Here is a 27274-nt window from a genome sequence, read left to right on the forward strand (position 1 = left end):
CGGTGTCATCGAGCCAGCGGAGAAACAACCGTAGACTGTCGGTCTCGTGGCAAAGTCGCTCGTTCCGCAAAACATCCAGATTTACCTAGCTGATCCAAGACTTTCTCCTCGCCTTTCTTACATTCGTTCTTCTTTTTCAATTACTTTCTATTACTGTTGTTTATTCAATCTACTCACCTCCTGACCACTGGCTGCGTCAGCGAGAGAGGAGGCATTCCGCAGCTCCATCAAATCACAACATTCATGATCGGCGCACCTCGCGAAAGTCAGTAACAGAGGGGAATCTAGGCTTCTTGCCTGCTGCCATTGCGATTTTCACCCGAACAATTCCAAAGTTCATAATGTCTTCATCGTCAGGAAAATATATTCGATATGTGCTGTTTGCAGTTTTTGTAAGTCGCCACTCATCCGCGGTGACTGAGCGTATACTGATTCGTGCAACAGGGACTAGCAATTCTGGGATTCATCTCGAGATCGTCCCTCCCGCTGCCCTCAGACTACGCATCCAGTCTCCTCCCGCAAACACAAAAAGGCGACACCCAAAACAACCAAGCCAGCGTTGTCGATCCCAACACCCAAMCCCCCGCCAACACAGGTCTTCCGCCGCTGACACCCTCCGGCGATCGAGTCAATGCGACATTCGTGACGCTGGCACGAAACAACGATCTATGGGAAATCGCAAAATCGATTCGCGAAGTCGAAGATCGCTTCAACCGCAACTACCACTACGACTGGGTCTTTTTGAACGACAAGGAATTCGACGACGAATTCAAACGCCTCACCAGCGCTCTCGTCTCTGGAAAGACGCACTACGGCCTCATCCCCAAGGAACACTGGTCCTACCCAGAATGGATCGACCAAGACAAAGCTGCCAAGGTGCGCGAAGACATGAAAGAGCGCAAAATCATCTACGGTGATTCAGAGAGCTACCGACACATGTGCCGCTACGAATCTGGCTTCTTCTTCCGTCACGAGCTCATGCTCAATTACGAATACTACTGGCGCGTGGAGCCCAGCATTCAGCTGTATTGCGACATCTCGTTTGATCCGTTCCGGTACATGGTGGATCACAAGAAGAAGTATAGTTTTGTGTTGAGTTTGTATGAGTACTACGAGACCATCCCGACGCTGTGGGATAGTTCGAAGAAATTCATGAAGGCGAATCCGCAGCATATCGCCGAAGGGAACTCGATGGGATTTTTGAGTGATGACGGTGGCGAGACTTATAACAAGTGTCATTTCGTGAGTTCACCTTTCTTCTCGTGACTGTGAGTTCACCTACTAATTGTTGCAGTGGTCCAATTTCGAAATTGGTAGCTTGGAATGGCTCCGATCCGACGCATACATCGACTACTTCACCTCCCTCGACCACGATGGCGGTTTCTTCTACGAGCGATGGGGTGATGCGCCAGTGCACTCGATTGCAGCTGGTCTCTTGCTGAAAAAGGAGGAAATCCACTTCTTCAATGAAATCGCATACTACCACGTCCCTTTTACGCACTGCCCAACCGGCGAACAGACCCGTCTAGACCTGAAATGCCACTGCAATCCATCCGACAACTTTGACTGGAAGGGCTATTCTTGTCAGTCTTTCTCTCCTTTTGATTGAAATGGAGCAAATAGCTAACCTACGCAGGCACATCCCGCTACTTCCACATAAACAACATCCCCAAACCAGAAGGCTACGAAAAGGAGGCCAACTGACTAACCGTCCTCTTGAAAGTGACGGGCTACTCCGCCCTTGTTGTCATGGTGGTAATAGCAGCTTTGTATGGAATTCGCAAACGACGACAACGCGCGCTTCATAATCACCAGCACACTTCTAGTGGGATCTTTTCATTGACGGATTTGCGGATTCGGAGGCCATTGAGTCCTTTTAATAAGGAGAGTGGGAGACGGATGTGATATGTTGTAGAGCAGATTGTATTGATGTGTGTGGAGGACTCTGGATGAGGATATGGGTGACATGTTGATAACATTTTCTTGTTTTGTTATATTCCCCCGGAGTTTGGAGAAATTGCTAGCTGTATATGTATATCAGGGTGCTAGTCAATATCATATCTGGTTGAGAATTTTACATCCAGCAGGAAACTTTCCGTATAATCATATACCTAACATATTACAGCATGACAAGACAGATATGAATTGACTGGAATAAAAAATTGAGCGACTGCATTGCAATATAATACATATACATAAATTTCCTCCGACTCTAAAAGCTCAACACCTAATCAGCCTTGGGCTTCTTCGTACCATACTTTGACCGACTAGTCAATCGATTTGCAACACCTCCCTATTCACTGTTAGTAACCATCCCCCCCCCCCCACACATACACAACTGATCCTTTCTGGAAAGAGAAGGAACTCACCAAATCCAATGCCCCCCTAACGAGATGATACTTCACACCCGGACAATCCTGTGCTCTCCCTCCTCTGACCATCACCACACTATGTTGCTGTACATTATGCCCTTCACCAGGTATATAAGCCGTCACAACTCTGCCCGAGCTCAATCTGATTCTGGCGGTTTTACGTTCGCCAGAGTTGGGCTTTTTGGGCTTTGTAATTCCGGTCTTGAGGCATACACCTTTCATTTCAGGCCGATTGGCGAGGGCGGGTGAGCGGCCGCGGCGCGCTCGTTGTTCTTTGCGGCAGCCGCGGCGGACTTGGTTGTATGTTGCGAGTGTAGAGGGGGTGGAAGAGAATTTTCGGGTTAACTGCTTTGCGAATGTATTTGTAGAGAGTTTGGAGAGGATTGGCGATGAGGATGAGCGGATTGGAGAGGTGGTGGTGGTAGGTCGGATTGTTGAGAATTGTCGTACGCGGACAGGTTGTCGGACTCTGATTGTGGGTTTGGGGATGACAATCATTCGACTGCGGAGCAGAGTCCGCGAGCACAGCGTCGACGCCATGTTGGTTGTTGAATTGTTGTTTCTTATCGAGTCGATAGTTGGTGGTGGTGAGAGACCGGCCGAGATAAATTGTTCCAGGAGAGGTCATGTGACCTGCCGCCGATTGACGCGCGGGAGACGTCTGCCTGCGTGAAGTTGCCGCTACCGCTGCGAAGCTCCACATAAGCTTACAGACCTCACTACAACCAGCACCATCACCAAGCAACTATCAATCATCGAACCCGAATCTAATCAAACCATCGTCTTGATATTCTTATAAATCTCTAAAGAATCAAACATCGTGTTGAAAGCTCTATAATCCGCCAACATGGTACGAACAAGCCATCTCCCAGACTCTCCGTATAACCTCACTTGACGAATAACTAACATCCCAACCAGTCCCTCCGCTTCACCCCATCCTCCAACCACGCATCCTACACGGATAACAACACCGGCCGAAACTTCACCTCGAATAACAACATCACAGCCCCGCATCCCAGCAAAGGCGCCCCCTCCGCCCCCGGTCTTCCCGACACCCTACGCAACAACATCACCCTCCAAGCGCCGCGAGGTAGCCCCAGCTCCAACGCCAATAACATCCCAACATCCGCACACCCCCTTGAAGCACGCCTGTTAGCATGGCGCGAAACCCAAGACGCCATGAAAATGGAATCTCTGCGCCGCGTATACGGCATGGCGGAACCAATCCGTCGCGGCATGGAGCTTAAAATCGTCCGAGATGGCTCCTGGACACCTATGATGCTGGGAGGCGCAAGACGGAATGGTGGAAATTTGCATGAGGATATTTTGGTGTTGGGGGGAAGGGATGCGGAGTTCGGCTGGGAGGATGTCTTTCATGGTAAGTTCTCTTTCTTTCGTCGAAGAAGTTTTGGATAAAATGATTGAATGGACTGACGACTGGGCAGGTGATGAGTTCCGTGAACCGCCTAGTATTCACGATGAGATGGAGAAGAGGCTTAAGATGGATTGGTAGATGGATTCGTACTCTTGGGTGACGGAGCATCTATGATAGGGATTAGACAATTCATTTGATGTATCAATACTTCTGCTTCGAATCGAACGTTTGATAAGACCAGTAGAATAAGATTCATTTATCGACTTCGTACAGCACCTCAGTAGCAGATAGCAAGACAGATCAAACCCCTTAATTAAAGCGAACAGCGAATATCCTTCTATTGCAGTCAGATAACTGTGAGAGACTTGCAGAAAGGCAGCGCAAGAATAGATACATACATTGTGGGATACATACATACAATGGAAGAAAAGGAAGGAAAGATACGACAACACAGCAAAACGACATGCTAATCTGGATAGAACATAAGGAAAGGAAAGGTGTAGAAATGACTTGTGGGACTTCCTCAACGCCGGACATCAACCAATACACCAAATGACGAATTGGACAAAAGTAAAAAGAGGGGGAAAGAATGTAGGTTAGAGCGAATATGAGATCAATCGATAAAAAATATCCAGACAAAAACCCCAGTATCGGAGTGGGAACAAGAAGAAGAAAGGGTATCGCGAATATAAAATATAAGCTGCGTATTCGTCGAGTCAACAGCAAACCGGACCAAGAATGTCTCAAAGCTTAGAGCTTAGATCTTAGAGCTTATAGAATAACGCATCGACAACCAGGACTGCGATCGGTCGTCTCTCGGTCTCGCGTGGAATATGATTTGCCGCCTTTGGCATCTTCTTCGTCCACGACTTCTTGAGGCTTGACGGTCATGTGGATTACATTCGGTGCGTCGTGGGTGAGGCTTGACTCTGCACGTGTATCAGTATTAGCGTTGAAATTGGTCATAGAGGGATATGTGTGGACTAACCGGAAAGAGGAGCTTTATCATCCAACAACTTTCCAAACGAAATCAGTCGAATCGAACTTGGTGACGATGGTTGCGGTTCCCATTCTGTCAATACCTCGTTAGTCAAACACCACCATACCAACTGCACTGCTGTTTGGTGTACATACCAGACCGCCATTCCCTCCATATCAACTCCTTCAGCGTGTACACACTCATATTAAACGGATCATCATTCTCAACCTTGACGCTTCGCCTGTTCAAATACTTCTTATCAATCTTGAACGGATGTCTTGCCCCGGTTGTGAGTAGCAAGGTAATCACGAGCTCGGGCCCGGTTTCTTCGGCCGTCTCCTTTGCGGATTGTGTTTGTGTCTGGTCGGATGAAGAGCCTTCTTCGGTTGTGTTGGCTGTGACTTGTTCGGGGCTTTCCTCAGTTTTGGGGCCGGGAATTGGTTGAGTTGTTGTGGATGGGATGGCTATAATTGTAGCTGCAGGGATGTCTTCTGTAGTTGATTCGGCGGGAGGAGCAGCGGTAGCGGTGGCATTTTGAGAGGTTAAAGGTTCTTCTGTATCCTTCTTTTCCTTGGAAGTCTCTGAATCCGTGGTGGGCTCTACAGGAGCATCTTTCGGGGGTGTCGTCGACGTCTCGGCGACGGCTTCTGTAGAGGATGACGGAGCAGGAATGGTCTCAGTAGTAGTCTCAAGTACTGCCGTCGTCGTTGTGGTAGTCGGCGCTGCTGCGATATTGGTCAAACTCTCGACGTTATCGTGGTTATTGCTATCCACCTCCAAAGCAGCCACGTTCCCTTCATGAGAAGCCATCCTTCCAAATATGACTATTCAAGCAATTGACGATCGGAAACACCGAGAAAACCCTTTGTAACGAGTCGCGACAATAATCAAAAACAAAAATGATTCAGATGAAGAGGTAGAGGATCGACGTTCTCGAATGGGGATGGAAGGAGATGTTAGATTGCCAAGATGGTGGTTAATATGGCGGGTCGGTTATGGCGGGAATCCGTCCGGGGGAGCACTGAGGAGGCGGTTATGTATGCGCTAGTACGGGCTGTGCCGGCTTGTATGGTGGAGCGGTGTATTTTATCGTGGTTGTTGGTCTGGGGTCGGTATGGTAAGGTAACATCTTTTCTTTCATCTGACATATTCACTTATTGTTTGATCCGTAAAGTGCAGGTCTACTATCAGAGGTGGTCTACATTCTATATCTAGACATTTAATAGATTTAGAAAAGCGCAGCATAATCAATTGCTGCGGGTTGATGCTTTAAGCTCTTCAACATGGAGGCATCAGACACGGTGGATATATGTCATGGCCTGCAACAGGCGAACAACTCAGTCGCCGTTACAACATCACACAGAGGCGATATCCATTATATCTATGATAGACAAGCTATAGCCACGCCAGGTAATTGCCCAGGTTGTTATGCTCGTTTTTGATACCCTCTGATCCATGTCGAACGCCCAACATGCGCACTCTGTCTATCTTTCCGCCAAAGTCGTCTTCGACTTGATTTGAGTAAGACTCAAACAAATGATTTAGTCGTTGAACGACTTCTATATCATCCCGAATCAAAATAACCACTGCATCGTATCCTCCAGCACCAGGTACAACGCCTCCTATTACCCCTTCTACTGCCGAAACAGCGTCGAGAAGTTCTGTCTGTACGCGTGGTTCAATAGGGACGCCAGACTTTTCTGTCATGGTCTTTAACAGGTTTCGTGATCGTTGTATCAGAATGCGCGCATTCTTGGAGACGTCGGCAGCGAGGGCAGCCTCAGTCTCTGGGTCTGCCCGATTTCCGGCATTACGTCGAAGTTCCTGGCGCAGTTTCTCGTTGTTTGCTTGCAGACTGTCCCACAGCTGATCGGCTTCTTCTTTATTCTGCTTGCGCCATTCAAGCACCTTTCTGACCATCGACGGTGTCTGTGATCCGCAATCAACATCGGCAAGAACCATTTGCATTCCAGGTGGCAGTTTCATATTAACATCCATGAATTCAGTGTCCCAGGGTTGCGCAGAATCCAAGTCTTCCACTGTTGAGAACAGCCTCTCTTCAAAACCAGGAGACCCGACATCACCCAAGCCCTCGAGAATAGAAGGAGAAAAGCGTCGGTACGAACACGATCCAAAGACGGCCGCTCCCACGTCAAACCCAGAGCCCACCTTTCCCTGGGCGGCACAGTGTGCAGCTTGGGCTAGGTTGTGTAATTTGTCTCTAACGGCAAGGAGATCATCCGGGTGCATGGTACGATGCATCACAAGTGCCGATACCAATGCTGTGACCAAAGCGGCCGACGAGCCCAGTCCTGTTTTGTGGGCATCCTCTAATTTGACACCAAAGTCACGGAATGCACCGCGGTTTCGTCGATTGCTGTTTGTTGGTTGATTGGCGTCTGAGTAGTAGTCGTTGTCGGCCAATATCGTGACGGACAGGGAACCAAGGTCTTTCGAATCAGCTACATAGCTGATATATGTCAAAGCGTAATTTAAAGATGTCTCGACAAAAGGGTTCCTCGGACTAGTAACGTCAGCACTGTAATTACGATTATATGACTATGTGAATAGAGCCACTTACCCCTCGTTTTGCTGTGTGACTTTAACTCCCCCGCCCTGCTCGCACCGTTGAACACCATATTCCCAGACCGCGTCTATAAATTGTGGTGAGCGAACAATAACGCTCTCGGCCTGGCTGTCTGCCGCCTCGTCAGATGTTGGCGGGGTTTCGGGCTGGTTGGAGCCTTTTCGGTCGCGCTGGAGCTGCTGGACAACGGCGTGGATTCGAGCATCGAGAGCAAATACAGTGCCAGTGTAGTGTCGGTCGAGCACTAGGTAGCCTCCAGTAAGAAGCACCTTGCCCGGCGCTGAGACCGCGGTGGTTGCGTTGGGATGGACGGGCATGAGTTCGACAAACTGTTAACGGTTCATCGGTTATATGTGTTCACGTTTATTAACCTGATGTGAGTTGAGCGTTTATGATATTATATGAGGAAGTTGATGAAGTCCAAGTTGCACTTGGCTTTGTTGTCATCTCAATATTGGATGTGGCCGAATTATTGTTTTGTTGACTTTGAGGGGCATCGCGGGAGGCACGGCAGCTGATTGGCGGGCGTGGGKAGCACCTTCCTGAAGATCAATTTAACTCTTTTGGGATGGCCTCTCCACGATATCTTACTGAACTCGTGTTATGGTAGAGGACTTGCAATAATTTCAACGAGTTGTAGGGACAGGAAATCCCATTTGTCGTCGCTCATGGTATATTGACTGTCTTTCTATCTCCTTTCTATGTCTGATCTAACTGTCGTGGGCCCCATAGACCACTCCAGCAAATCCCTCTATTCCTGACCTCCAATCTCGATGGTTCTCATCCATTCATACAAAACGCGGACGTAGCTTGGAGCGTATACAGCTAGATTGATGCTTCTAGCCAGGAGTTCCAGTCCGAGTCCTGTATGCATGACATAATTGGTATCCGTTGCATCACCTTCGAGGTTCGCAACTATTGGATGTTAATTGGTATACTTGCTCCGGATTATAAGGCACAATGGCGGAGGCTTGAGCTTTGTGCTTTGTGCTATGTAGATCAACGAGCAATCTCTGAGGGTCGTGAAATAGAACGGTCGATTCCCCCTTTTTGATGGTCATCATACTAAAGGTTCCGGGGGGTTCTTGGCGGGGTGAACAGCACCAAGGCGAGGATTTCGTCTCGAATTGCTTGGAAGATCTAAAGTGGAGAAGGGATTGTGTCTGTGATACGTATATTGTTGTATCTACGGAGGACAGCTGTCAATACTTAATAGCGATTAGAGATTAGCCTGGCATAAATAAATCAACCCTGCCAAGAGCCAACCCCGACTACACTCATCGCACGCCTAAGGTGCATTCGGCACCGAGCCTCTTCGTGAGCGAGACGACGTCATACATATTCCGTATTTACTAGTACTAGTATGTGTTCTATGTAGCTAGATCGATGCATGGCCGATGAGTAAGCGTATCTATAAGCGAAATGCATAACTAAGTAGTTAGATAAGTCCTACTATGTATGCTAAATATCCACGGGACGGATGCTAAGATTCCGCAGATCGCACAGCATAAAAGTGGGTGCCAAAGTGTCAGAAGAAAAAGAGCCGGGACGCTGGCTGACTCACTCGGTTCGGCGCGGCCTTATTTCTCGGGCCAAGCTCAGCCGCCCACTCGGAGAAAAGGCCAACGTCCGGCAACGACCTTGCCCCCGGGAGTAGCCCCTATGTTCCAGTATGTTGTAACCTGTTTACCAGATTCCTCCCTATTTCTCCCTCTGGTCGCTCCCGATCGACTCGCTGTCATTGGCGTTTCGCACAAGCTGCCCTTCCGATCCCCGCCAATTGTGGTCATCTGATGCATCGATCCTTCTATTTTTTCTCGATATTTTCTCGATCGTGAATCAATTCAATATTCACATACGTATTACACAGTAGTTCCCCAGCTGAAATAGAAGCACATCGAAGTGTAACTTAGTGCGCGACTAGAATTTTCGCAGAGTCGAGCTAACCTTAACTCCGTCCCATCGGCCAATCACATGCCCTAACCCTGGCGGCCCCTCTTCCCAGGCATCCATCTGCATCCGCTGCTTCTACGGATCTTCCAGTCTTAATTATTTGCTATCACCATTTTATCCTCGTCCTTTCCTTGACGCACGACTACTTGAACACTCAACCCCTCCTTCCTTCCTTCCCTCACTCATCTCTATTCATCCATCTGACCTCTCCACTCTTCACCACGGAGCAGGTAGCACACGAAGAATTCACGATATTTCTAATTTCATACTCTATCTTCCACACAGTAATCGAATCGTGTCCTCGCGTGATCAACGCGATCGTTCATCGTTGACCTCGAAATATTTTTGCGCGTTTATTTGGCGGCATTGAGTCGTCAAATGAACCTGCACGGGATATTTTAGTCGGGTCCGAAGGTTTGTCAGACGAATCAATCCGACAGTTCATCAGATGCTGACTATTCAGAGTCTCCTCTTCTCCTGGAAGAGGACCCAGCCAGATAAATGGTTTTTAAGCCCTTTACTCACCTCGCGCGACAGAACTTTGCCAAAGCCTTCACCCATGGCTACGCTCAGTCGGTAGTTGCTGCATCCCAGACCATCCCCTCGTCGTCGACAACCCTTAATCCACTCGCCACCAACTCTCTCAAATTCCACCGCACATCCCAACTTCAGAGTACCTTCCAGAACGCATCGAGTTCATCCGGCTCCGGTGCCAAAGCCGGCCAAGCTGGTTCCAACTCTGGAGACTCCGGTTTAGCCGCATACTATGCTGCCTGGCAACATGCCCAGCAAACAGGTGACGACAGCGATTGGAGACAGTTCCAGTTCAAACGGCGTATAGGATGGAAGCCAAAGGATGAAGTCGCAGAGAAGAGTCAGACCCTCCCGGAAGATCATTCGCCTCGAGACTTGAAAAAGGCCGCCGTCAATGTCGATGTGAGCGCCAAGGTCGAAGAAGCCGTTGCGCGTGAGATTCAGATTCAGGAGGAAAATGCGGAAGCCGAGGATGACGCAGCAACCGTTGTTGCTGCCGATGATAATACAGCTGACTCAGCTGCTCACGAATTGACGATCGATATCAACGCGGAGAAATCTATCGTGGCATCTGGCCGAGTCGTTCAATTGGCAGTGGAAGAGAAATATGCCGAGATCCCAGCTGCTTTCGAAGCGATCTTGCGAGATGGTGTCACCCCCAGCGTTGAAGCATACAACTCGTTACTTCAGGCTGCTATCAAGTTGCACACCGATTCCTATCATGCCGTTCCCAAGGCGCTCGATGTTTATTCCGACATGCTACGCCGTCGAGTCATGCCCAACCAGGAAACGTACAAGACTCTTATTGCAGTGTTAGTTTCACGCGCCGTTGAGGTTTCCGTATCAGGAGCCGCTCTCGAGAAGCAGCGTGTTCGCTTTGGTGGTCTGGAGGAACCTGGCAAATTCCTGTTCCGTTCCAGTGAAATCGAAAAAGAACTCGTCTCGGAAGATCACTCGCTCACTATCGCCCTCAAGCTCTTCGATGCCGCCACTAGCCGACACAACGAAATGGTTTTCCCATTGGAAGTCTACAAGTCGTTGATAATCACTTGTGCCGAAGAAGGTCGCGTTGAAGACATGATCAGGATTTATGCTCATATGGAGACCCAGAAGCTGGTTCCTCACGCAGCCATCTTCCCCCCGATGATCCGCGCATTTGCCAAGATTGGTGATTTGAAGAGCGCTGTCGAATGCTACAACGAATATAGAGAACTTGCAGTGGCGGACGACAACGGTGTTTTCAGCATCGTAGAGCGCCGAGATGGCCAAGTCTATGCCGCTCTGGTCGGTGCCTACTTCTCTTGTGGAAAGAGCGAAGGCGGTATGCGCTTCTTTGAGCGCATTCGCTCGTCATACGACAACGTCCAGGAAGACAAGGCATCTCGGTTGGAAGCTGTCGAATCGACCATCATTCGCGATGCCTTCGTTCAATCTTCTATTGATGCTGGCAACTTCGAGGAAGCTTTGAAGCAAGCAACAGGCAAACTTGAAAACACTGCTTTGCAACAAGCTATGGCTAAGATCTGCGTGGCTGCTGCTGATGCCGGCAGCGCCGCAGTGGCTGTCGAATCGTATGACCAACTTGCCGCCGAGTCCGTAGATGCTATTGGCTCSGCAGTGCCCATGCTTGCGTTGCATGTTCGCGAAGGTAACGTGCTAGCTGCACGCACTTTCTGGGGCATCTTGAGCAACCTCGACCAGACAACTTCGGACTTGATTCAACCTACCGCCATGTATGCCGTCGCCCTTGTCAAGAGTGGCCACGTCGAGGAGGGATTGATGGAAGCTCGCAAGATGTTTGGCCGTATTCGCAAAGACACTGCTGCTCAGCAACTTGTTCAACTGCCTGTTCGGGAAGAGATCGATGAAGCTATTGAGCTTCTCGGTCGTATTCTCATGGTGGAGTCGGGCATGGTGATTTCATCGCCTGCTGCTATGACCTTGGTCCGATCCATGGTTGAGAATGGTGGACTGATTTCTCCAATTGCCGAGCATGCCATTTCCAGCTTGGGTCCTATGGGTATCTCGCAACTCAGTGTTGATGATTTGACTCTTGCTCTTCAAGTTCAAGCAGGTATGATTATCAACAACGAGTTTACCTTCAACGCTCCTCATCTTGTTCGCTTCGCCCACATGGTCGATGTTGCTCTGTCTACCGGTGTTCCTCTCGATGTCTTTACCTCACGGTTGGTCGACCAGGCCATTCTCAAGCTTTCCGAAAGCCGACCTGATCTAGTGAGAAGATGGCAAGATCAGTTTGTTCCTGTCGCTAGACAGCAGTCCTCTGTTGGGTCTAGTCGATATACTCCTGTTTCGGAAACTTCGTCGCAGGTCAACCCATCGACTCCTAGCTCAGAAGATAGCTATGATCCTTATGCTTACTCGACTGACTACCGGGGCTCTACGATCATCTCAGATGAATTGGAAGCAACATCTAAGCGCATCGAATCTCACCTCAACGAAGCCATGACCAAGTTGCGTAACATTCGTCGTCTCGGTCGCCACCCACGCTATATTACCTACGCCAAATTGATTAATGCTGCTGCCAAGTGCAACCGCATGAACCTCGCCAACGACATTCTAGCAATGGCCCGTCATGATGTTCCACTTCTTCCTCAATACAGTGCTGTCCGATACGGCTGGAGCTCAATTTTGGATGCCATGGTCGCTGCTTGCCTGACAGTAGGCGAGCGTGATTTGGCTGCCCAGTATCATCAAGAGTTGTTGCAAATTGGTTCTGCTCCGTCTGCAAACACTTTCGGCCTATACATTACCACGTTGAAGGAGTCGACCAAGACATTCGATGAAGCTACCGAAGCTGTCAAGATCTTCCACCGGGCTATTGCAGAGGGTGTCGAACCGACTTCGTTCTTGTACAATGCGCTGATTGGCAAATTGGGCAAGGCTCGTCGTATTGATGATTGTCTTCTTTACTTTGCCGAGATGCGTTCTAACGGTGTTCGACCGACCAGCGTCACTTATGGTACCATTGTCAATGCTCTCTGCCGAGTCAGCGATGAGCGATTTGCTGAGGAGATGTTTGATGAGATGGAGTCCATGCCCAACTACAAGCCTCGCCCTGCTCCATACAACTCCATGATTCAGTATTTCCTCAACACCAAACGTGACCGCAGCAAGATCCTCGCTTATTATGAACGGATGCGCTCCCGCAACATTGAGCCTACTATGCATACATATAAACTCCTCATTGATGCCCACGCCTCATTGGAGCCCGTTAATATGGAAGCCGCTGAAAAGGTGCTTGAGTCTATCAAGGCATCTGGCCAGCGACCAGAGGCAGTTCACTACGCTTCTCTGATCCATGCCAAGGGCTGCGTTCTCCATGATATGGATGGTGCCCGTGCCCTTTTTGACAGTATCGTCTCCAACAGAGACGTACGTGTGCAGCCATGCTTGTACCAGGCCCTCTTTGAAGCCATGGTTGCCAATGGTCATGTCTCATCTACCAGTGATCTTGTCAGTAGTATGAGCCGCCACGGTATTGAAATGACACCTTACATCGCCAACACTTTGATACAAGGATGGGCTGCCGAGGGCAACATCTCCAAAGCCTATGAGATCTACAACAGCGTCGGCATCGAAAAACGCGAACCCAGCACCTATGAAGCAATGACACGTGCTTTCATTACAGCTGAAGAGCGTTCTAGTGCCGCTGGCGTCGTCCAAGAGATGCTTTCTCGGGGCTACCCAGCCGCCGTTGCCGGCAAGATCGTCGACATGGTTGGTGGTAGCACCATCGCTACTCCCATCGCTACCTATTAATCTTCTTATCCGACTACATCTTAACATTTTTACACCTTTCTAATGAAACCTACGTGGCTGGCAGACGAGGGCTGGTACCTCCCACATTCATACGTTACTCATACACCAGCTCTCGACGATGCCTTACTACGTAGGCGTCTTGAAGCGGTTTTTTCTTTTGCGATCTTCGACATACTCGATATATGATTTGCTTCGATTCAGCATGTATCATATTTGGGATGCTATTTGTTTATGGCGGGGKGTTTGGTTCGAATTGAAGCAAGGKGTATCACGGCGTTTTTTGCATCTGCATTCTTGCATCACATGGTAATGCCTTTTTTTCCCTCAAATGTTGAGGGAAAAAAGACACTGCCCAAAAGATTCCCCCAGGTATTAATATCAAGCCTGGTTTATGGGTCGGTATGGGACGGATAGGGGAACGGAGAAAACTGGGCGGCGGGAATCTTTTTTCTTTTGTTATAGACACATCTCAACTCCATTATAGTCTCGATTGCGTCTGATGAAGCTTTAGCTAGCTTTGCGGGCAGCCGAGATATAAATAGGTTATTGTCGGTTCGTCTGTCCGGGAACGAGCTCGGATGGACGGGCACTGATAGATAGATTATAAAAATTTGAATATGTTAATATGTCAATTCTGCTTTTTTTTCTTTATTGGTAGATTGTAGAACACATATCTTTAATCAACGCAACATTTGGAGGTCCCTTTGCATACCTTAGGCGAAGCTCAATTTACCTTCAAGGTGATGCTGACTGGCATAGTTCATACAAATACCAAAGTAGCTCTCGCCAGCACCACATGCAGCATTCACATATTGGTTGACCTAGGTATATATATGGACGTATTCCTCAATTCCCTTGGGATATACACAGATATGTAGCCTATATACACATACAGAAAAACCTGCATGATCTACAAAGCATCAATCCTAACAGACTACATCAAGGATGGAGGGGGCAAGTAAGAAAAAAATTCGAATCAATATGTATGTATATCAAAAAATAGTACATTGAGCGCTCTCCTCTCTCTCTCTTTCTTCTATAGTATAGTCCCAAAAAAAGTAAGTAGTGAGGCGCTAGGATCTGACAAAGGAAATGGATTGAGTTTCAACAACATCTTTGGAGCGTGGTACAACAGAGGAAGTCTTGAGATTGAACTTTGTTTATTGAAACATGGGTGTGATGTGATGCACGGCTTGAAATGGGGTTCTATAATTTCGCTTTTTTTTTGGTTGGTGGCAGACTGCTCTAACCGATGACGAGGGTGTCTTCGTCAGGGAATTGGTAGGCGGGGACCTCAAGATTCAAGGGAGCAGGACCCTTGCGAATACGGCCGGAGATATCGTAGTGGGAGCCGTGGCAGGGACAGAACCAACCGCCAAAGTCGCCGGCTTCGCCGATGGGGACACAGCCGAGGTGAGKGCAGACACCTGCTATCGTCAGTAATCACATCGTTATCTGGTAATATGGTGTGCAAGGCATACCAAGCATAACGAGCCACTCAGGCTTCTGGACACGGTCCTCATCGGGCTGAGGATCGCGGAGAGTCTTCCAGTCAATGTCAGACGCCTCCTTGATCTCGTCGCTGGTGCGGTGACGGACGAAGACGGGCTTGCCACGCCATTTGATGATGACCTGTTTAACGGATTAGTGACTTGTCTTTAGTTTATGTTCGCTGAATGGTGAGAACGCACGTTCTTGCCCTCAGGAATGGAGCCGAGAGCGATTTCGACCTTGGCCTGGGCCAGGACATCGGCGGAGGCGGACATGTTGACGAGGAAGTCTGTAGTCGATGTTAGTGCCCGTCACTGACATTTCCATGCCAAGTTGTCCATTGCTTCAAAATGCAAGCTCCAGCACTTCACACTAGGTATACGCACCCTGAACAGTAGCCTTTGCACCGACAGCCGATCCCAAACCCATGGTTCCAGCGACAAAGTACGAAAACACCTTGTTTGTCGTGGGCGAGCTCTTGGAGGTGTACTTCTTGAAGTTGGGGATCTTCAGGGTCGATGTGGGATCCTCGCCAGCAGCGAAGGGAGACTCGAATTTGGCTCCGGCATTGGCGACACCGCGTTGTTGGTGGCCGGCGGCGATGGCAGCAGAGCGAGTGACGCTGGTGGGCAGTTGCTGACGGGCGCAGGTGCGCAGGAGCGCGGACGAGAGCTGCTGAGACATGGCTGCCGGAATTAATTGTCGTAAAGACACACAGATAAATGTAGTGCGCGCAATTGAGGGATGGCAATTGCGTTGCGTTGCGTGGTGGCAGAGAGGGCAGAGAGAAGAGAGTCGGAAGCACGAGGATTTTGGAGGTGAGGTGAGGTTCCCTTCCTTCCCGAAAAGCAGCCGGGATCAATCATCTTGCTTCTGATTGGCTGCTGATCTTCCAGTAAGCTACATAGTAATTAATTCTCATATTCTACAACTTCATGATTGATTATTTCATTATTCTTTGAATATTTAACGTCTCGATTTATCCTACTAACAAAAGTGCAGCAACCCGGCTATGCCAATAAGCTACCTCGAACGACAACCAAAACTCCTAAAACTCGATTCCTCATAGCCTTATTCATAGCTTATCCGGTCATTTCCACATCGCCATTCGCACCAGACTCAGTGTCTGTAGTCGGATCAATCATCATCGACACCGTGGGCATGGGACTGTCCGTCGCAGCATTAGCTCTGCTCCCATTCGACGCTGCAAAGAGCGTTGTCTGTCCTCCCGGCAGACGAGCCACGCCATTCTGTCCTGCCGTCAGTTCCTTTTCTATCTCGGGCGCCGCGTCCTGCGCTACTTCGCGAGCTCGCTTTTCTTTGAACTGGCGGTAGGTGGTAGTCTTGGGGATTACGTCGGCGAGGAATTCGAGGTTGTCGATTCGCGAGACTGCGGTTGCTGCACATATTTAGTAAAAAATATCAATTAGCTGGAATTGTAGATGAGCGTACCGAGATCTTTGTATTGTATGGTTTTTCGTGGCTTGCGCTCCGATTTGACGACATTATATCCTTGCTCGGCGAGATATTGAATGAATAGCTCCTAAGAAGATATAATTAGTTTCAATCGAAGGGAAAAGGTAGTAGCAAGTCAGAGGCTTACTGTAGCCATTGCTATAAGAAAAGTCGCATTGTGCGAGCACTGTGCTATATCTTCGTCCAACTGAATGATCTTTTTTATCCTGGCGACTGTCGGGTATCAAATTAGCATCTTGCAAATCAATTACATGAAAGTAATGGTGCATACGTGGTAGAACGCTCTGGCCCGTCGCCTCTGTTTCGTCTGTCGGATTATGTGAAGGCATCGCGAAATCGTTATGGTAGTGTCGGACGCGTTGGTTCAGTGGATGATCTGACGGAACCAGGTGCTTTTCGTGTCCGTGATAGGCGGCCAGATGTTTGCGTGTCTTTCAGATTGAAGTTGGCCGATCAGTTTGTGATATACTGAGTTCGCAGCGTGGAAGATGCGGTGGATGTCGAGACGCGCTCTCGCAGAATTAAAGCAGGGCCAGTAGATTCTGGGCCAGATTTCGAAGACTTCGGCTCTCGAATCGCACCAGACAAATGTTGAAGATGATTCCGTCAGAGTTATAATTGTGTGTATATGTTTCAAATTTGCGACTCAAGTTCATCGTCTGAATAATGGGAGCATGCGTTCTGATCTATCGACAAGTCGAGTATGTGATGCTTATCTTATCGCCCAGCTTAAGGTTGCCGTCGTTGAACGCGGCCACAGCTACCTCCATGTGACCATCAACATCATCAATTGAATCAACGCTAATAGTTACACACTTCTATTATCGACAAGCACAAGCGCATTGACAGCAACTGACATTCTCGAAAAATTTATCTCGAATTCTACATCTAGAGAGCAGGCTTTCATACCTCTACAGCTCTAGGCTTCCCTCGACATGCGATTGCGACCCTCGGCGATATACACATGACCCTCCCTCGCGCATCGTCCAGCTCCGCACAGCCTCATGGGTTTCTCTCGCCAATAGATCCACCAGGCCGACTCTCGCGCCGGCTTTCTGGATTCTCGGTCTCAGATCAGAGCGACAATGGGGCTGGAGACGGAGCACCAGGCACAGCAAGCCATCCGAATCCCGCAGTAACGGAAGAAATAAACGAGATCAAACGATATGAAGATTTTACGACGATAGATTGGGTGCAAGATGAGGTACAAGAGCAGATTCGTCGTCGGGCGCGGAGACGAGAAGGGCATGGCTTTTGGGACCAAGAAGGGACGTTTGGTTGGCGACGGAAACTGTGGGAGTCTTACGATGCAGGTCAAGCGTGGCTTGTTGTAACGCTCGTTGGTGCGGCAATCGGGTTGAATGCTGCTCTTCTCAATATCGTGACTGAGTGGCTATCGGATATCAAGCTTGGACATTGCTCGACGGCGTTCTATTTGAATGAGCAGTTTTGTTGTTGGGGCGCAGAGAATGGTAGGCATAGCTCCGCAACGGTTTTAGTCGTATACTGACTGATACTAGGCTGTCCGGAATGGCATCGATGGGGTGGTAATGCTTTTTTCAACTACATAGTATATTTCCTTTTTGCAGTACGTTCTCCATGAGCATACAATGGTCCACAACTAACTCTGTCAAGGTCACGTTCGCTTTTATGTCTGCCTTCCTCGTCAAGTCATTTGCGCCGTACGCAGCGGGCTCCGGAATCTCAGAAATCAAATGTATCATAGCTGGCTTTGTGATGAAGGGTTTCCTGAGCGCAACCACTCTCTCCATCAAATCGATTGGCCTGCCGCTTTCGATCGCCTCTGGACTATCGGTTGGAAAAGAGGGACCCAGTGTGCACTATGCTGTGTGTACGGGAAATGTAATCTCGCGGTTTTTCAACAAGTACAGAAGAAATGCAGCCAAAACGAGAGAAATCTTGACCGCTTCGGCGGGTACAGGCGTTGCGGTTGCGTTTGGTAGTCCAATTGGTGGTGTATTGTTTTCGCTCGAGGTAATTCTGTTCCCAACCATAGAGTTAGTGCGTACTAATTTTAATAGGAAATGTCGACTTATTTTCCACTCAAGACTCTTTGGAGAAGTTACTTTTGTGCTTTGATAGCTACGGGCGTGTTAGCGGTAAGCTTGCTAAAGAGCTTGAAAAGTAACAGCACTGATAATCATAGGCCATGAACCCATTCAGAACCGGCCAGCTAGTCATGTTCCAGGTCAAATATGACCGTACATGGCACTTCTTTGAGTTAATATTCTTCGTCATTCTCGGTGTCTTTGGCGGCTTGTATGGCGCTCTGGTCATAAAATGGAATTTGCGAGTAGCGGCTTTTCGAAAGAAATATTTGGGATCATATCCAGTGACAGAAGCTGTGGTTCTCGCTGGCCTGACAGCACTACTCTGCTATCCAAACATATTTCTCAGAATCAACATGACGCAAGCCATGGAGGTGCTATTCAAGGAATGCGAAGGTGACAACAACTACGAGGGTATTTGCGAGTAAGTTGATGTCTTTGAGGTCACACCTATCACTATGCTAATACGACAGCAGCAAACAAAATCGCTGGTCGATGGTGTTTTCGCTTCTGGTCGCTACCATTCTTCGAGTCGGTCTAGTCATCATTTCCTACGGTTGCAAAGTTCCTGCCGGTATTTTTGTCCCGTCAATGGCAGTAGGCGCATCTTTTGGAAGAATGGTTGGTATTCTTGTTCAAGCTTTGCATGAATCCTTTCCGGATTCTAGCTTCTTTGCTGCCTGCGAGCCGGATGTTCCTTGCATTACGCCTGGAACATATGCTTTCCTAGGTGCCGCTGCAGCACTCAGTGGCATCATGCATCTCACTGTGTCTGTTGTTGTGATCATGTTCGAACTTACGGGAGCTTTGGTCTATATCCTTCCAACTATGGTAAGTTTCTTTTACCTTTATATGATTATCAAACTAACTGTTTAGATTGTTGTTGGAGTCACCAAGGCTGTCAGTGAACGATTTGGAAATGGCGGTATTGCAGATCGCATGATCTGGTTCAATGGGTTCCCATTCCTCGACAACAAAGAAGAACATGTCTTCAACGTCCCCGTCTCACGTGCCATGACTAGCAGTCCGCTTTCTCTGCCAGCATATGATCTGCCTGTCCGTGAAGCAGAGCATCTCTTGAATGATAACAAATTCCAAGGCTTCCCGATCGTCGAGGACCGGACAAGCAAAATCGTGGTCGGGTACATTGGCCGTACAGAATTGCGCTACGCCATCAACAAGGCCAGACGGGTGCAGCCGCTATCGCCAAATGCGAAATGCATATTCACTCACGAGACCACTTCAGCTACAAGCAGGATACACAGTCCGGCCCCCAGAACACCAGGGCCTTACCTCGATGCGCCCCAGACATTTGACGAACTGGAAAACACGACCGGATCAAAGACCGTAGACTTTACGCCATACGTGGACCATACTCCAATCTCGGTACACCCTCGACTTCCCCTCGAGACTGTGATGGAATTATTCAAGAAAATGGGCCCGCGTGTCATTCTTGTTGAGCAACGCGGTAAATTGATGGGTCTAGTCACAGTCAAAGATTGCCTTAAGTATCAATTCAAGGTTGAAGCGCAGGAAAATGCCACCACAGCAAACGGGCCAACCGGATTGGGAAGTCAGGCCGAAAACGAAGGGCCAGTCGCTACACTGGAAGAAAAAGTGTGGTCGTTTCTGCAGAAAGTAGGCCAGACACTACGACTCATCAAGACGAGAAGCATTCGACTCGACGGGTCTGCGAGGTTGAGACATGGACGGAATGAGCGTCCAGCTGAGACTACTGATGAACATCAATATGGTATTCTTGAAGGTACTGAGGAGGATGATCCATTGGAATTGGAAGATCGGGTGAGGTGATCTGGGGCCTGTAATATATCAATAGATTATGATCAATGACGACACATATACACTATCCTTTCTATACATCTTTAAATAATATATATCTATAATCACTCATCCCGATACGGCTCATCATGCCCTCCCAAAACACCCGCATCATCAAACCCTTCCTCTCTCAACGTTATCGTCTCCTCCGCCTCATCATCACCACCTTCCCGTGCTGCTGCTGCCTGCCCTTTTGGACTGCTATCCTTACTCTCATCCCTCATACCCACAAGAATACATCCCGCGCCCATCATCACAGCGCCCAACCACCACAACCCACCTACCCGCTCACGAAAGACAATCATCCCCAAAATCGCAGTTACGAGAAAGTTGGCGGATGTGTTTGTGATTGAGACTTTGGTTGTGGAGGGCGCGGCCGTTAGGGCGCGGGTGAAGAGGGCCCACATTATGAAGTTGCTGAGGAGGTTGAGACCGAAACATATCTATTTTATTTGAACGTCAGTCGTGAGTTTGTAGTTGGGTTTGAATGAAGGTTAGGGGGGGATGGTGGGAACGAACAGCGCGAACGATGACTTCGACCATCCCTTCAGGTAGACCCAATGCGTGCGCAATGCTGCTTGCGGCGGATCCGGTGGCTTCAGTCGTTGTCCTATTTTCGATTAGCTAGACGTTTGTTAAGAAGATGAAGGAAGTGGTTTGGACGAACAGTTTCGCGAATAGGCCGTTGAGAGCTGCGAATGCGCCGCTGGCGAGGGCCAGTGTAACCCATCGTGTGAGCGTGAATGAGCTTGTTTTGAGGTTTGGGCTGCCAGATGATGACATGGCCGGCATATGCGATTGATTGGGACAGAATTGGGGGCGATTGAGTGGCTCTGATATCCTTGTTGTTGCTTGAAGTTTAGATAGCATGAGACGAGGTTCGGAAATGTTGTCGATAAGATAGCTAATGTTGATGCCTGACTAATCAGGCTGCACTCAGTTACTCCTTCCGCAAAAGGCAAGATGAGAAAAATGAGTGGACATGCTTGCTTCTACTTGCTCATGATTCTAATGTACAAAAAAAACTAATGCTATAAATGAGTTCTATCAAGGAGACAGCCGTTCTATCCGCCACTTGAAGTTCTCCGCTGCATGATCCGTCTGTCCGACTCGCACATATCTAAATCGATCATGCAGTCTACTCGCGCGCCCCTGCCAAAACTCCACCGACTCAGGAACGACTCGAATCCCACCCCAGAACGGCGGTAAGGGGATTTCGTCCACATCCGCAAACCGAGCTTCCATTTCCTTGACGCGCGCCTCTAGCTCTTTCCTTCCATCGTCGTAGTCAGCATGTCCCAATTCCTCCGGTGGTGGGAGCGTGTCTGGCTCCGCCGACCACATTACTTTACTCTGCCAACTAGCCCAGGCGCCGATCTGACTACCTCTTTCCCTGGTGCGCCAATATAGTTCACTCTCTTCTCGGGATACTGGTTCTACCAGTCCCTCGATTCGGACTTGACGCTCAACTAGTGACCAGAGGAATGTAAGGGCTGCCCATCTATTTCCTTCATTGAGAGCAGCAGTCTCGTGTATGTCGCCCGGCGTACGCCCATCTGCAGAGACGGCAAACCCGCTACCGAAGATCTGATGACCTTTGCCCTCTTTACTGCCCCAGTTGCTGTATATGACCCATCCGCGCTCATCCAACTCTTTGAAATAAAGCATGCGAGCACTCACGCGACCTGACGGTAACGATGCCGTAGCTAACGTACACGTCTCCGGCGCCGATGAACGAGGGATTCGTGGATCCTGAAACCAGCGATGGAACTGATGTAGCGGGTTCGTAGGATGTAGTTGCGCGATAGTCAAGGGCGGGTTTATGACGAATTGATGCGCGCGAGCTGGATGCGATACGAGCTCTTGTTGCATCACCGAGGTCGGAGTGGATGTGTCGGATCGTGAGATGTCTTCGGCCAGGTGGGCGGCGGCGGACTTGATGTTGTGGATATCTTGTCCTCCATCGTTGGGGCCTTGAATGTCGCCTGGCGCAACTTGATGATTCGGTCAGTATGTTTTGCTCACTTCCCCGCGTTAGACTCATCGGACTTACACACGAGTCTTTTTGGATGCTGTGATCCAGACGAGCTCTGAATGGAGTCAGTTTCAGAAACGTAGTATATGGTGAGAATCGACATACCCTTTCGGTCGTCATGGCGAAACGATGACTTCCTGTCCTGTATATAGGACGAGATGGAATCGTTCTTGTAAGTGGGATGGCACAACGATGAGGCAAAGGACGCAAAGGCATCTGCTGATGGATTGCACAAAGAGTTTGCTCGCTGAGCAGACAGAGTTTAGTGTAATGCGTAGTCTAGATATGTAGTTTCATCATGGGAATTTTGTATCAAGTGACATTTAAGATTGTAACAGCAACTGACGTGACATGATTCATCCTTCCATATCGGATCATGGTGGGGGCTCCATAGCTGCTAACATCTAAGTACTTTACACCGATTGGCCAATCATGGTGAACTACATGATACCGATCGTAACGGTCAGTACGAGGTGTAATATTACGCCCTACGTCCGTAATATATTGTTATGAAACGGTCAACCAACATCAGACTCAGAGAAATTGAGTGGGAACGTGTTCTATTGTAATATATGTCCCCAACGATGAGTTTGTGTACATGTGTACTCTACAGAACAACAAGAGACACGCAGAATTCGAGGTTCTACGTTAAGCTCAATTTGTTGACGAGTTGTCCAGCGCACAGTTAACCAGCAGCCTGAAAATTGCGCCGGATCGTACATGTTGTGGACAGGGGTTTTAGACCCTTTTGCCCCCTCTCGTCATTTCAGGGCATCAAGGAAACCTCCATCAGGCCATGAGTAAAGTTATCAAGCCTAGATAGACTTCAGGTGGCTGCTCCTACTTGTAAAGAGACTTATTTACTCCGTATGGACAAAGTTTTATATGTCTGACAGCCAGCCTCGGCATTTTGTCCTCATACTAACTACTTGAAATGAGTGTACTGATAACTGAAAAACCCAAGTGTTTGCACCAGAATTCTTCTTGATCGATGTGACTATCTCCAAGTCCCAATTATGTGATCTCGACCGCATTTCACAGCGCCACAGGTTTGTACGAGATGCCACATTTATGAAGACTGTTCATTTGCGGGGATTGTGTATCTACAGTTTTGTGGCGTACATGAGAGCGCGTGGGCCTTCAAGGCTACTAACCCAACTTACCAAGTGCATTTGTAGATCGATACTAGCGTGGCAGCACAGGCCTGGGGTTCAGGGAAAGTTTAAGTCAAAGGGGATCAGGGCTGAGGACCTACCAATGATTTGAGCGGAAGCCACCATGCAGAGCCCGAAGCAGATATTGGGCTGGCTGGACAAGAATATTCAGTATGAGCTTTCAGCTCAGACTACCATTTGCAATGGCCTTGGCTCTGCGGGCTTTGGTTTGCACTTTTCAGCTGAGGAAGCAGTCAGAATAAGGTTTGGTCGATACGAACATGTTCCTCCAAAAGCCAAAGAGTAGTTCTTATAGCTATCGTGTGATCAGTTCTATATAGTCAGTCACTCGAGGAAATACAGGGCGAGGAGCATTATTGGGCGATTCTGAAAACTACAACGCCAACTTATCTTCGATTGGTATTTAAGATGCGCGAGCCGTGTAGAACCGTATCTGATCACATCAGAGAGACTCGGATTACATCCATACCTTTGAAAAACAGAACCCTTTCTGTTCTCCATGAGGTTCAAAAATCTTGAGATATTGCATTTTTCAGCCAGCCAGCCTTTTTAGAAACTTGGATTTCCCGAAACGGGCTTGTATAGAGGTTCTCTTCAAGACTCTACTAATACACAAAAATAGGTTGTTCAAATATAAAAGGCTTTAAACCCACTTCCAAACTCCTGTAAATTATTCGAATCCAGTGAGCTGTTTCTCTCTAAGCTGATAATCAAATCTGAAAAATCACCTACTCATTGAATCAACCTGTAAACAACGTTTGCCCATCGTTTCTAATCATGGCTTCTGCCCTTGACCTTTCCAACTGGATGAAGTACCTGGAACCCAGTGAATATGTGATCGATTCATACATACCCTGCAGTCATGATGCCTCTGCATATCCATATGCATCAGCTCTAGATCCGATACATGACGCCGCTGGCAGCATCTGCCAAAGTGGGAATTACACCGACCAGCTCCTGGCAGGGTCTCGGTATTTCGATATGAGGATCACTCGTTCCGCGAATCTATTGGTCATGAAGCATAATATCATTACATTCCAGACATTCGAGACTGTTCTAAATCAGATCAAGGGATTTGCCAACGCTCACAAATCCGAATTCATCTTCCTCGACCTCGACTTCAATCACTCAGATGACATTGCTAGTGACGTTTTGGACACGTTGATTAAAATCCTAGGAGACGGAAAAGAAGATGCATTTGCAACCGCACACGTGGCCGCCGATGGCAAATCTTACAACAAGGCGCTCACATGGGCTAAGCTGAAGGAAGACGGGAAGCAGTTCATTATAATATGGGGCGAGGATGAGACGGTCAATGGCGACACGACGCATTACTACTGCGACAAGCTCTGGGCCCCGCAAGCGGCAGACATTCGAGATAACTGGTCTGCTGACTATGAGGACAAATCGCCACAGGAGATTGTAGACTGGCTGGATCAAGCTCTCAAAATACGGAAGAAGGAGAAGCTTTGGATAACCCAGCTCATAGACACTCCAAAGCGATCTTACCTTCCTGGACATCATCCTCGCGACTGCGACAGCAGAGCAGCACCAATCTTCAATGAATGGGTCACGCACAGATCTACCGGTTTGGGTATTGTCAAACGTGACTTTGTCAATGAAGGATGGAACCAAGCCGGCATTCACTATGTCATTCGGCTGAATAAATTTGCGCAAAGCCCTGACATCCCTCTTGGTGCAGAAATCGATTATCTGAACTCTATTAGACTCAAGACACTGGATGGGCGTTACCTCGCCGTGGATATCCAGCCTCCTGGTAACGGAAAGCTGAGTCTCCTGACCGTCGTTGACGAGCCTTCAGACAACACTCGTTTCCTGATACGGGAGCGTCGGAAGAATTCAGCGTGGACGTGGCCATTCAGTGGAAACCTGGACGCTGACTCCTGTGGCGCCAACGGAAATATCCGACTCGCGCATGTTGATAGCAGCATTGGTAACGACACTGTATTATCCTGTGTAAAAGATTCTGGCGGGTTCCTGTATTGGGGTGTCAGCTGGGACCAAGCAGACGAACGCGAGACTTTTCTCCCGTATAATCCTGCCGATACTGGGAGCAAGGATGTGATTCGTCACGGCAATATTATTGTCATCCGAACACTATGGCACATGTACTGGAAGGTGGACTTTGATGAGAGCTATCACACTAGGGTGTATGCAAGCGCTGGGCCCATCGCTGATGCCACCCAATTTGTGGTAGAGAAGGCGTGAGTTCGTAAATAATTAACACCAGGGCTACGACTGGGTTGAGTAGTGTGACAGACATCAAGAGAGTTAGTCAGATAATTTGAAGAACATCGTCGCCACCAGATATCATTGCGATACCGACGAAAATCCCTGAGATTTGTGCTTTTACGGCGACGCAGGGAACAACGCTGGAAACGACCCTGAGCCCAAATAGGTGGATTTGCCCTTCAACATTGATTTCTTATCAATATCTTTATCCTTAGTTAGTGAATGAGATACATTTATTCTCGGAATCGTTCTGACTGAAAAGCACAACTCCCCTCTTACCTCGCCCTTTCATTAATTGGTACATGAAACATGGCATTCGAAGTCAACAAGTTGAGGAGCAACTCGCCATCTTTCCATTTCACAAGAGCCTTGCCTTTCCACGTCTCTTAGCCCTCATATTTGAGGTTGAAAGCTTCCTGGAGCCCTGCAAAAAGATATGAGAGTGTCTGCATATCTAGAAAAGAGCTCTCGGGCCCAAGAGCAATTAAAAATCTTTTGAATCTTTCTGCCCTTCAGAACATAGCTGGTAAGATATTCACGTCCCCTTTCCTGAAATAAGGCAGCTAGGTGCAATTCATCCGCAGCTAGTTCATTAGAGCCGTTGTAGAACTCGCTCACCTACCACATCATGCATAGAGAACAGAATGCCTCCGCCTTTGAGACGGTTTGAGTCCATTCCCAGTCTATGATTCCTACGATATCAAAGTCGTGATCAACCCGGATGTGGTCACCCTTGTCATCGCGGTGCTTGACGAAGAATTTATCACCTGGTGAGTTATTTTTTGAGAGAGCTCCAACAATAACCTGGCGGAATCGATGGACAAGATAGGTCTTTACTGTACAGCAGGGATCAATCTCACCACTGGCTATCATTGCAAGGTAGGACTCAAGCATAGTCTGAGACCCCTCTAGAAAGGAAGAGAATGGACCAAGCGGACCTTTTCCAATCTGCCATGTCGATTAGTGTGCGAGACCTCGAATGTCTATAGAGTCTTCCGCCGAGAAGAATAATGATCCCATCGCTTGAAAGGGACGCTTCTCAATCTCAAGAATTTTGTCAAACAACTGATGCATGACCTTCTCCTTCTGCCGTGGAGTTGCCGCCCGCCAATCCAGGGGCTTCCCATCCAGCTTTCCATCAAAATATAACCAACTCCAAATGGGTTCTGCGTATATATGTAAAATTGAGATCGGTATATCATAGAGTTCTCACATTCATCATAGTCCTCAAATATAGTTCAATTTTTAAAGCATTCATGTACACTTGTTGCACTCTAAGAAAACTCCATCAAGGCCCGCAAAATCCCATAATTTGAAACCGAAACACTATGAATCAAACGTCCCCATCGACTG

The 27274-nt window shown here is 48.4% G+C and overlaps 12 protein-coding genes across 12 annotated transcripts; 5 read left to right on the forward strand and 7 right to left on the reverse strand.

Annotated features, from left to right (window-relative positions):
* Positions 1 to 341: 341 nt before the first annotated feature.
* BHQ10_004010 (uncharacterized protein) lies at positions 342 to 1704 on the forward strand (the record flags this gene model as incomplete). Its single annotated transcript, XM_040876331.1, has 4 exons — positions 342 to 392; positions 445 to 1242; positions 1295 to 1583; positions 1637 to 1704. The coding sequence occupies 4 exons, from the start codon at positions 342 to 344 to the stop codon at positions 1702 to 1704; spliced, it is 1206 nt and encodes a 401-aa protein (XP_040732514.1).
* An 891-nt stretch (positions 1705 to 2595) lies between these two features.
* Positions 2596 to 3075, reverse strand: BHQ10_004011 (uncharacterized protein; the record flags this gene model as incomplete). The annotated part of the gene is made up of 1 exon (XM_040876332.1): positions 2596 to 3075. The coding sequence occupies one exon, from the start codon at positions 3073 to 3075 to the stop codon at positions 2596 to 2598; it is 480 nt and encodes a 159-aa protein (XP_040732515.1).
* Positions 3076 to 3219: 144 nt separating this feature from the next.
* Positions 3220 to 3885, forward strand: BHQ10_004012 (uncharacterized protein; the record flags this gene model as incomplete). The annotated part of the gene is made up of 3 exons (XM_040876333.1): positions 3220 to 3222; positions 3291 to 3750; positions 3818 to 3885. 3 exons carry the CDS (start codon positions 3220 to 3222, stop codon positions 3883 to 3885), a joined length of 531 nt encoding a protein of 176 aa, XP_040732516.1.
* A 633-nt stretch (positions 3886 to 4518) lies between these two features.
* Positions 4519 to 5536, reverse strand: BHQ10_004013 (uncharacterized protein; the record flags this gene model as incomplete). The annotated part of the gene is made up of 3 exons (XM_040876334.1): positions 4519 to 4676; positions 4736 to 4819; positions 4882 to 5536. 3 exons carry the CDS (start codon positions 5534 to 5536, stop codon positions 4519 to 4521), a joined length of 897 nt encoding a protein of 298 aa, XP_040732517.1.
* A 585-nt stretch (positions 5537 to 6121) lies between these two features.
* BHQ10_004014 (uncharacterized protein) lies at positions 6122 to 7630 on the reverse strand (the record flags this gene model as incomplete). Its single annotated transcript, XM_040876335.1, has 2 exons — positions 6122 to 7250; positions 7308 to 7630. The coding sequence occupies 2 exons, from the start codon at positions 7628 to 7630 to the stop codon at positions 6122 to 6124; spliced, it is 1452 nt and encodes a 483-aa protein (XP_040732518.1).
* Positions 7631 to 9767: 2137 nt separating this feature from the next.
* Positions 9768 to 13583, forward strand: BHQ10_004015 (uncharacterized protein; the record flags this gene model as incomplete). Its single annotated transcript, XM_040876336.1, has 1 exon — positions 9768 to 13583. The coding sequence occupies one exon, from the start codon at positions 9768 to 9770 to the stop codon at positions 13581 to 13583; it is 3816 nt and encodes a 1271-aa protein (XP_040732519.1).
* A 1245-nt stretch (positions 13584 to 14828) lies between these two features.
* BHQ10_004016 (uncharacterized protein) lies at positions 14829 to 15758 on the reverse strand (the record flags this gene model as incomplete). The annotated part of the gene is made up of 4 exons (XM_040876337.1): positions 14829 to 15010; positions 15065 to 15215; positions 15275 to 15363; positions 15461 to 15758. 4 exons carry the CDS (start codon positions 15756 to 15758, stop codon positions 14829 to 14831), a joined length of 720 nt encoding a protein of 239 aa, XP_040732520.1.
* A 398-nt stretch (positions 15759 to 16156) lies between these two features.
* BHQ10_004017 (uncharacterized protein) lies at positions 16157 to 16879 on the reverse strand (the record flags this gene model as incomplete). The annotated part of the gene is made up of 4 exons (XM_040876338.1): positions 16157 to 16473; positions 16527 to 16617; positions 16678 to 16763; positions 16822 to 16879. 4 exons carry the CDS (start codon positions 16877 to 16879, stop codon positions 16157 to 16159), a joined length of 552 nt encoding a protein of 183 aa, XP_040732521.1.
* A 635-nt stretch (positions 16880 to 17514) lies between these two features.
* Positions 17515 to 20431, forward strand: BHQ10_004018 (uncharacterized protein; the record flags this gene model as incomplete). Its single annotated transcript, XM_040876339.1, has 7 exons — positions 17515 to 18022; positions 18071 to 18138; positions 18186 to 18545; positions 18593 to 18670; positions 18718 to 19043; positions 19096 to 19450; positions 19496 to 20431. 7 exons carry the CDS (start codon positions 17515 to 17517, stop codon positions 20429 to 20431), a joined length of 2631 nt encoding a protein of 876 aa, XP_040732522.1.
* Positions 20432 to 20523: 92 nt separating this feature from the next.
* BHQ10_004019 (uncharacterized protein) lies at positions 20524 to 21250 on the reverse strand (the record flags this gene model as incomplete). The annotated part of the gene is made up of 3 exons (XM_040876340.1): positions 20524 to 20901; positions 20978 to 21068; positions 21126 to 21250. 3 exons carry the CDS (start codon positions 21248 to 21250, stop codon positions 20524 to 20526), a joined length of 594 nt encoding a protein of 197 aa, XP_040732523.1.
* Positions 21251 to 21505: 255 nt separating this feature from the next.
* BHQ10_004020 (uncharacterized protein) lies at positions 21506 to 22613 on the reverse strand (the record flags this gene model as incomplete). The annotated part of the gene is made up of 3 exons (XM_040876342.1): positions 21506 to 22452; positions 22512 to 22548; positions 22599 to 22613. The coding sequence occupies 3 exons, from the start codon at positions 22611 to 22613 to the stop codon at positions 21506 to 21508; spliced, it is 999 nt and encodes a 332-aa protein (XP_040732524.1).
* Positions 22614 to 24445: 1832 nt separating this feature from the next.
* Positions 24446 to 25897, forward strand: BHQ10_004021 (uncharacterized protein; the record flags this gene model as incomplete). The annotated part of the gene is made up of 1 exon (XM_040876343.1): positions 24446 to 25897. One exon carries the CDS (start codon positions 24446 to 24448, stop codon positions 25895 to 25897), a length of 1452 nt encoding a protein of 483 aa, XP_040732525.1.
* Between the last annotated feature and the right edge of the window lie 1377 nt (positions 25898 to 27274).

This window comes from Talaromyces amestolkiae (genome assembly GCF_001896365.1).
Source record: "Talaromyces amestolkiae strain CIB chromosome Unknown scaffold6.1, whole genome shotgun sequence".
Lineage (NCBI taxonomy): Eukaryota > Fungi > Ascomycota > Eurotiomycetes > Eurotiales > Trichocomaceae > Talaromyces > Talaromyces amestolkiae.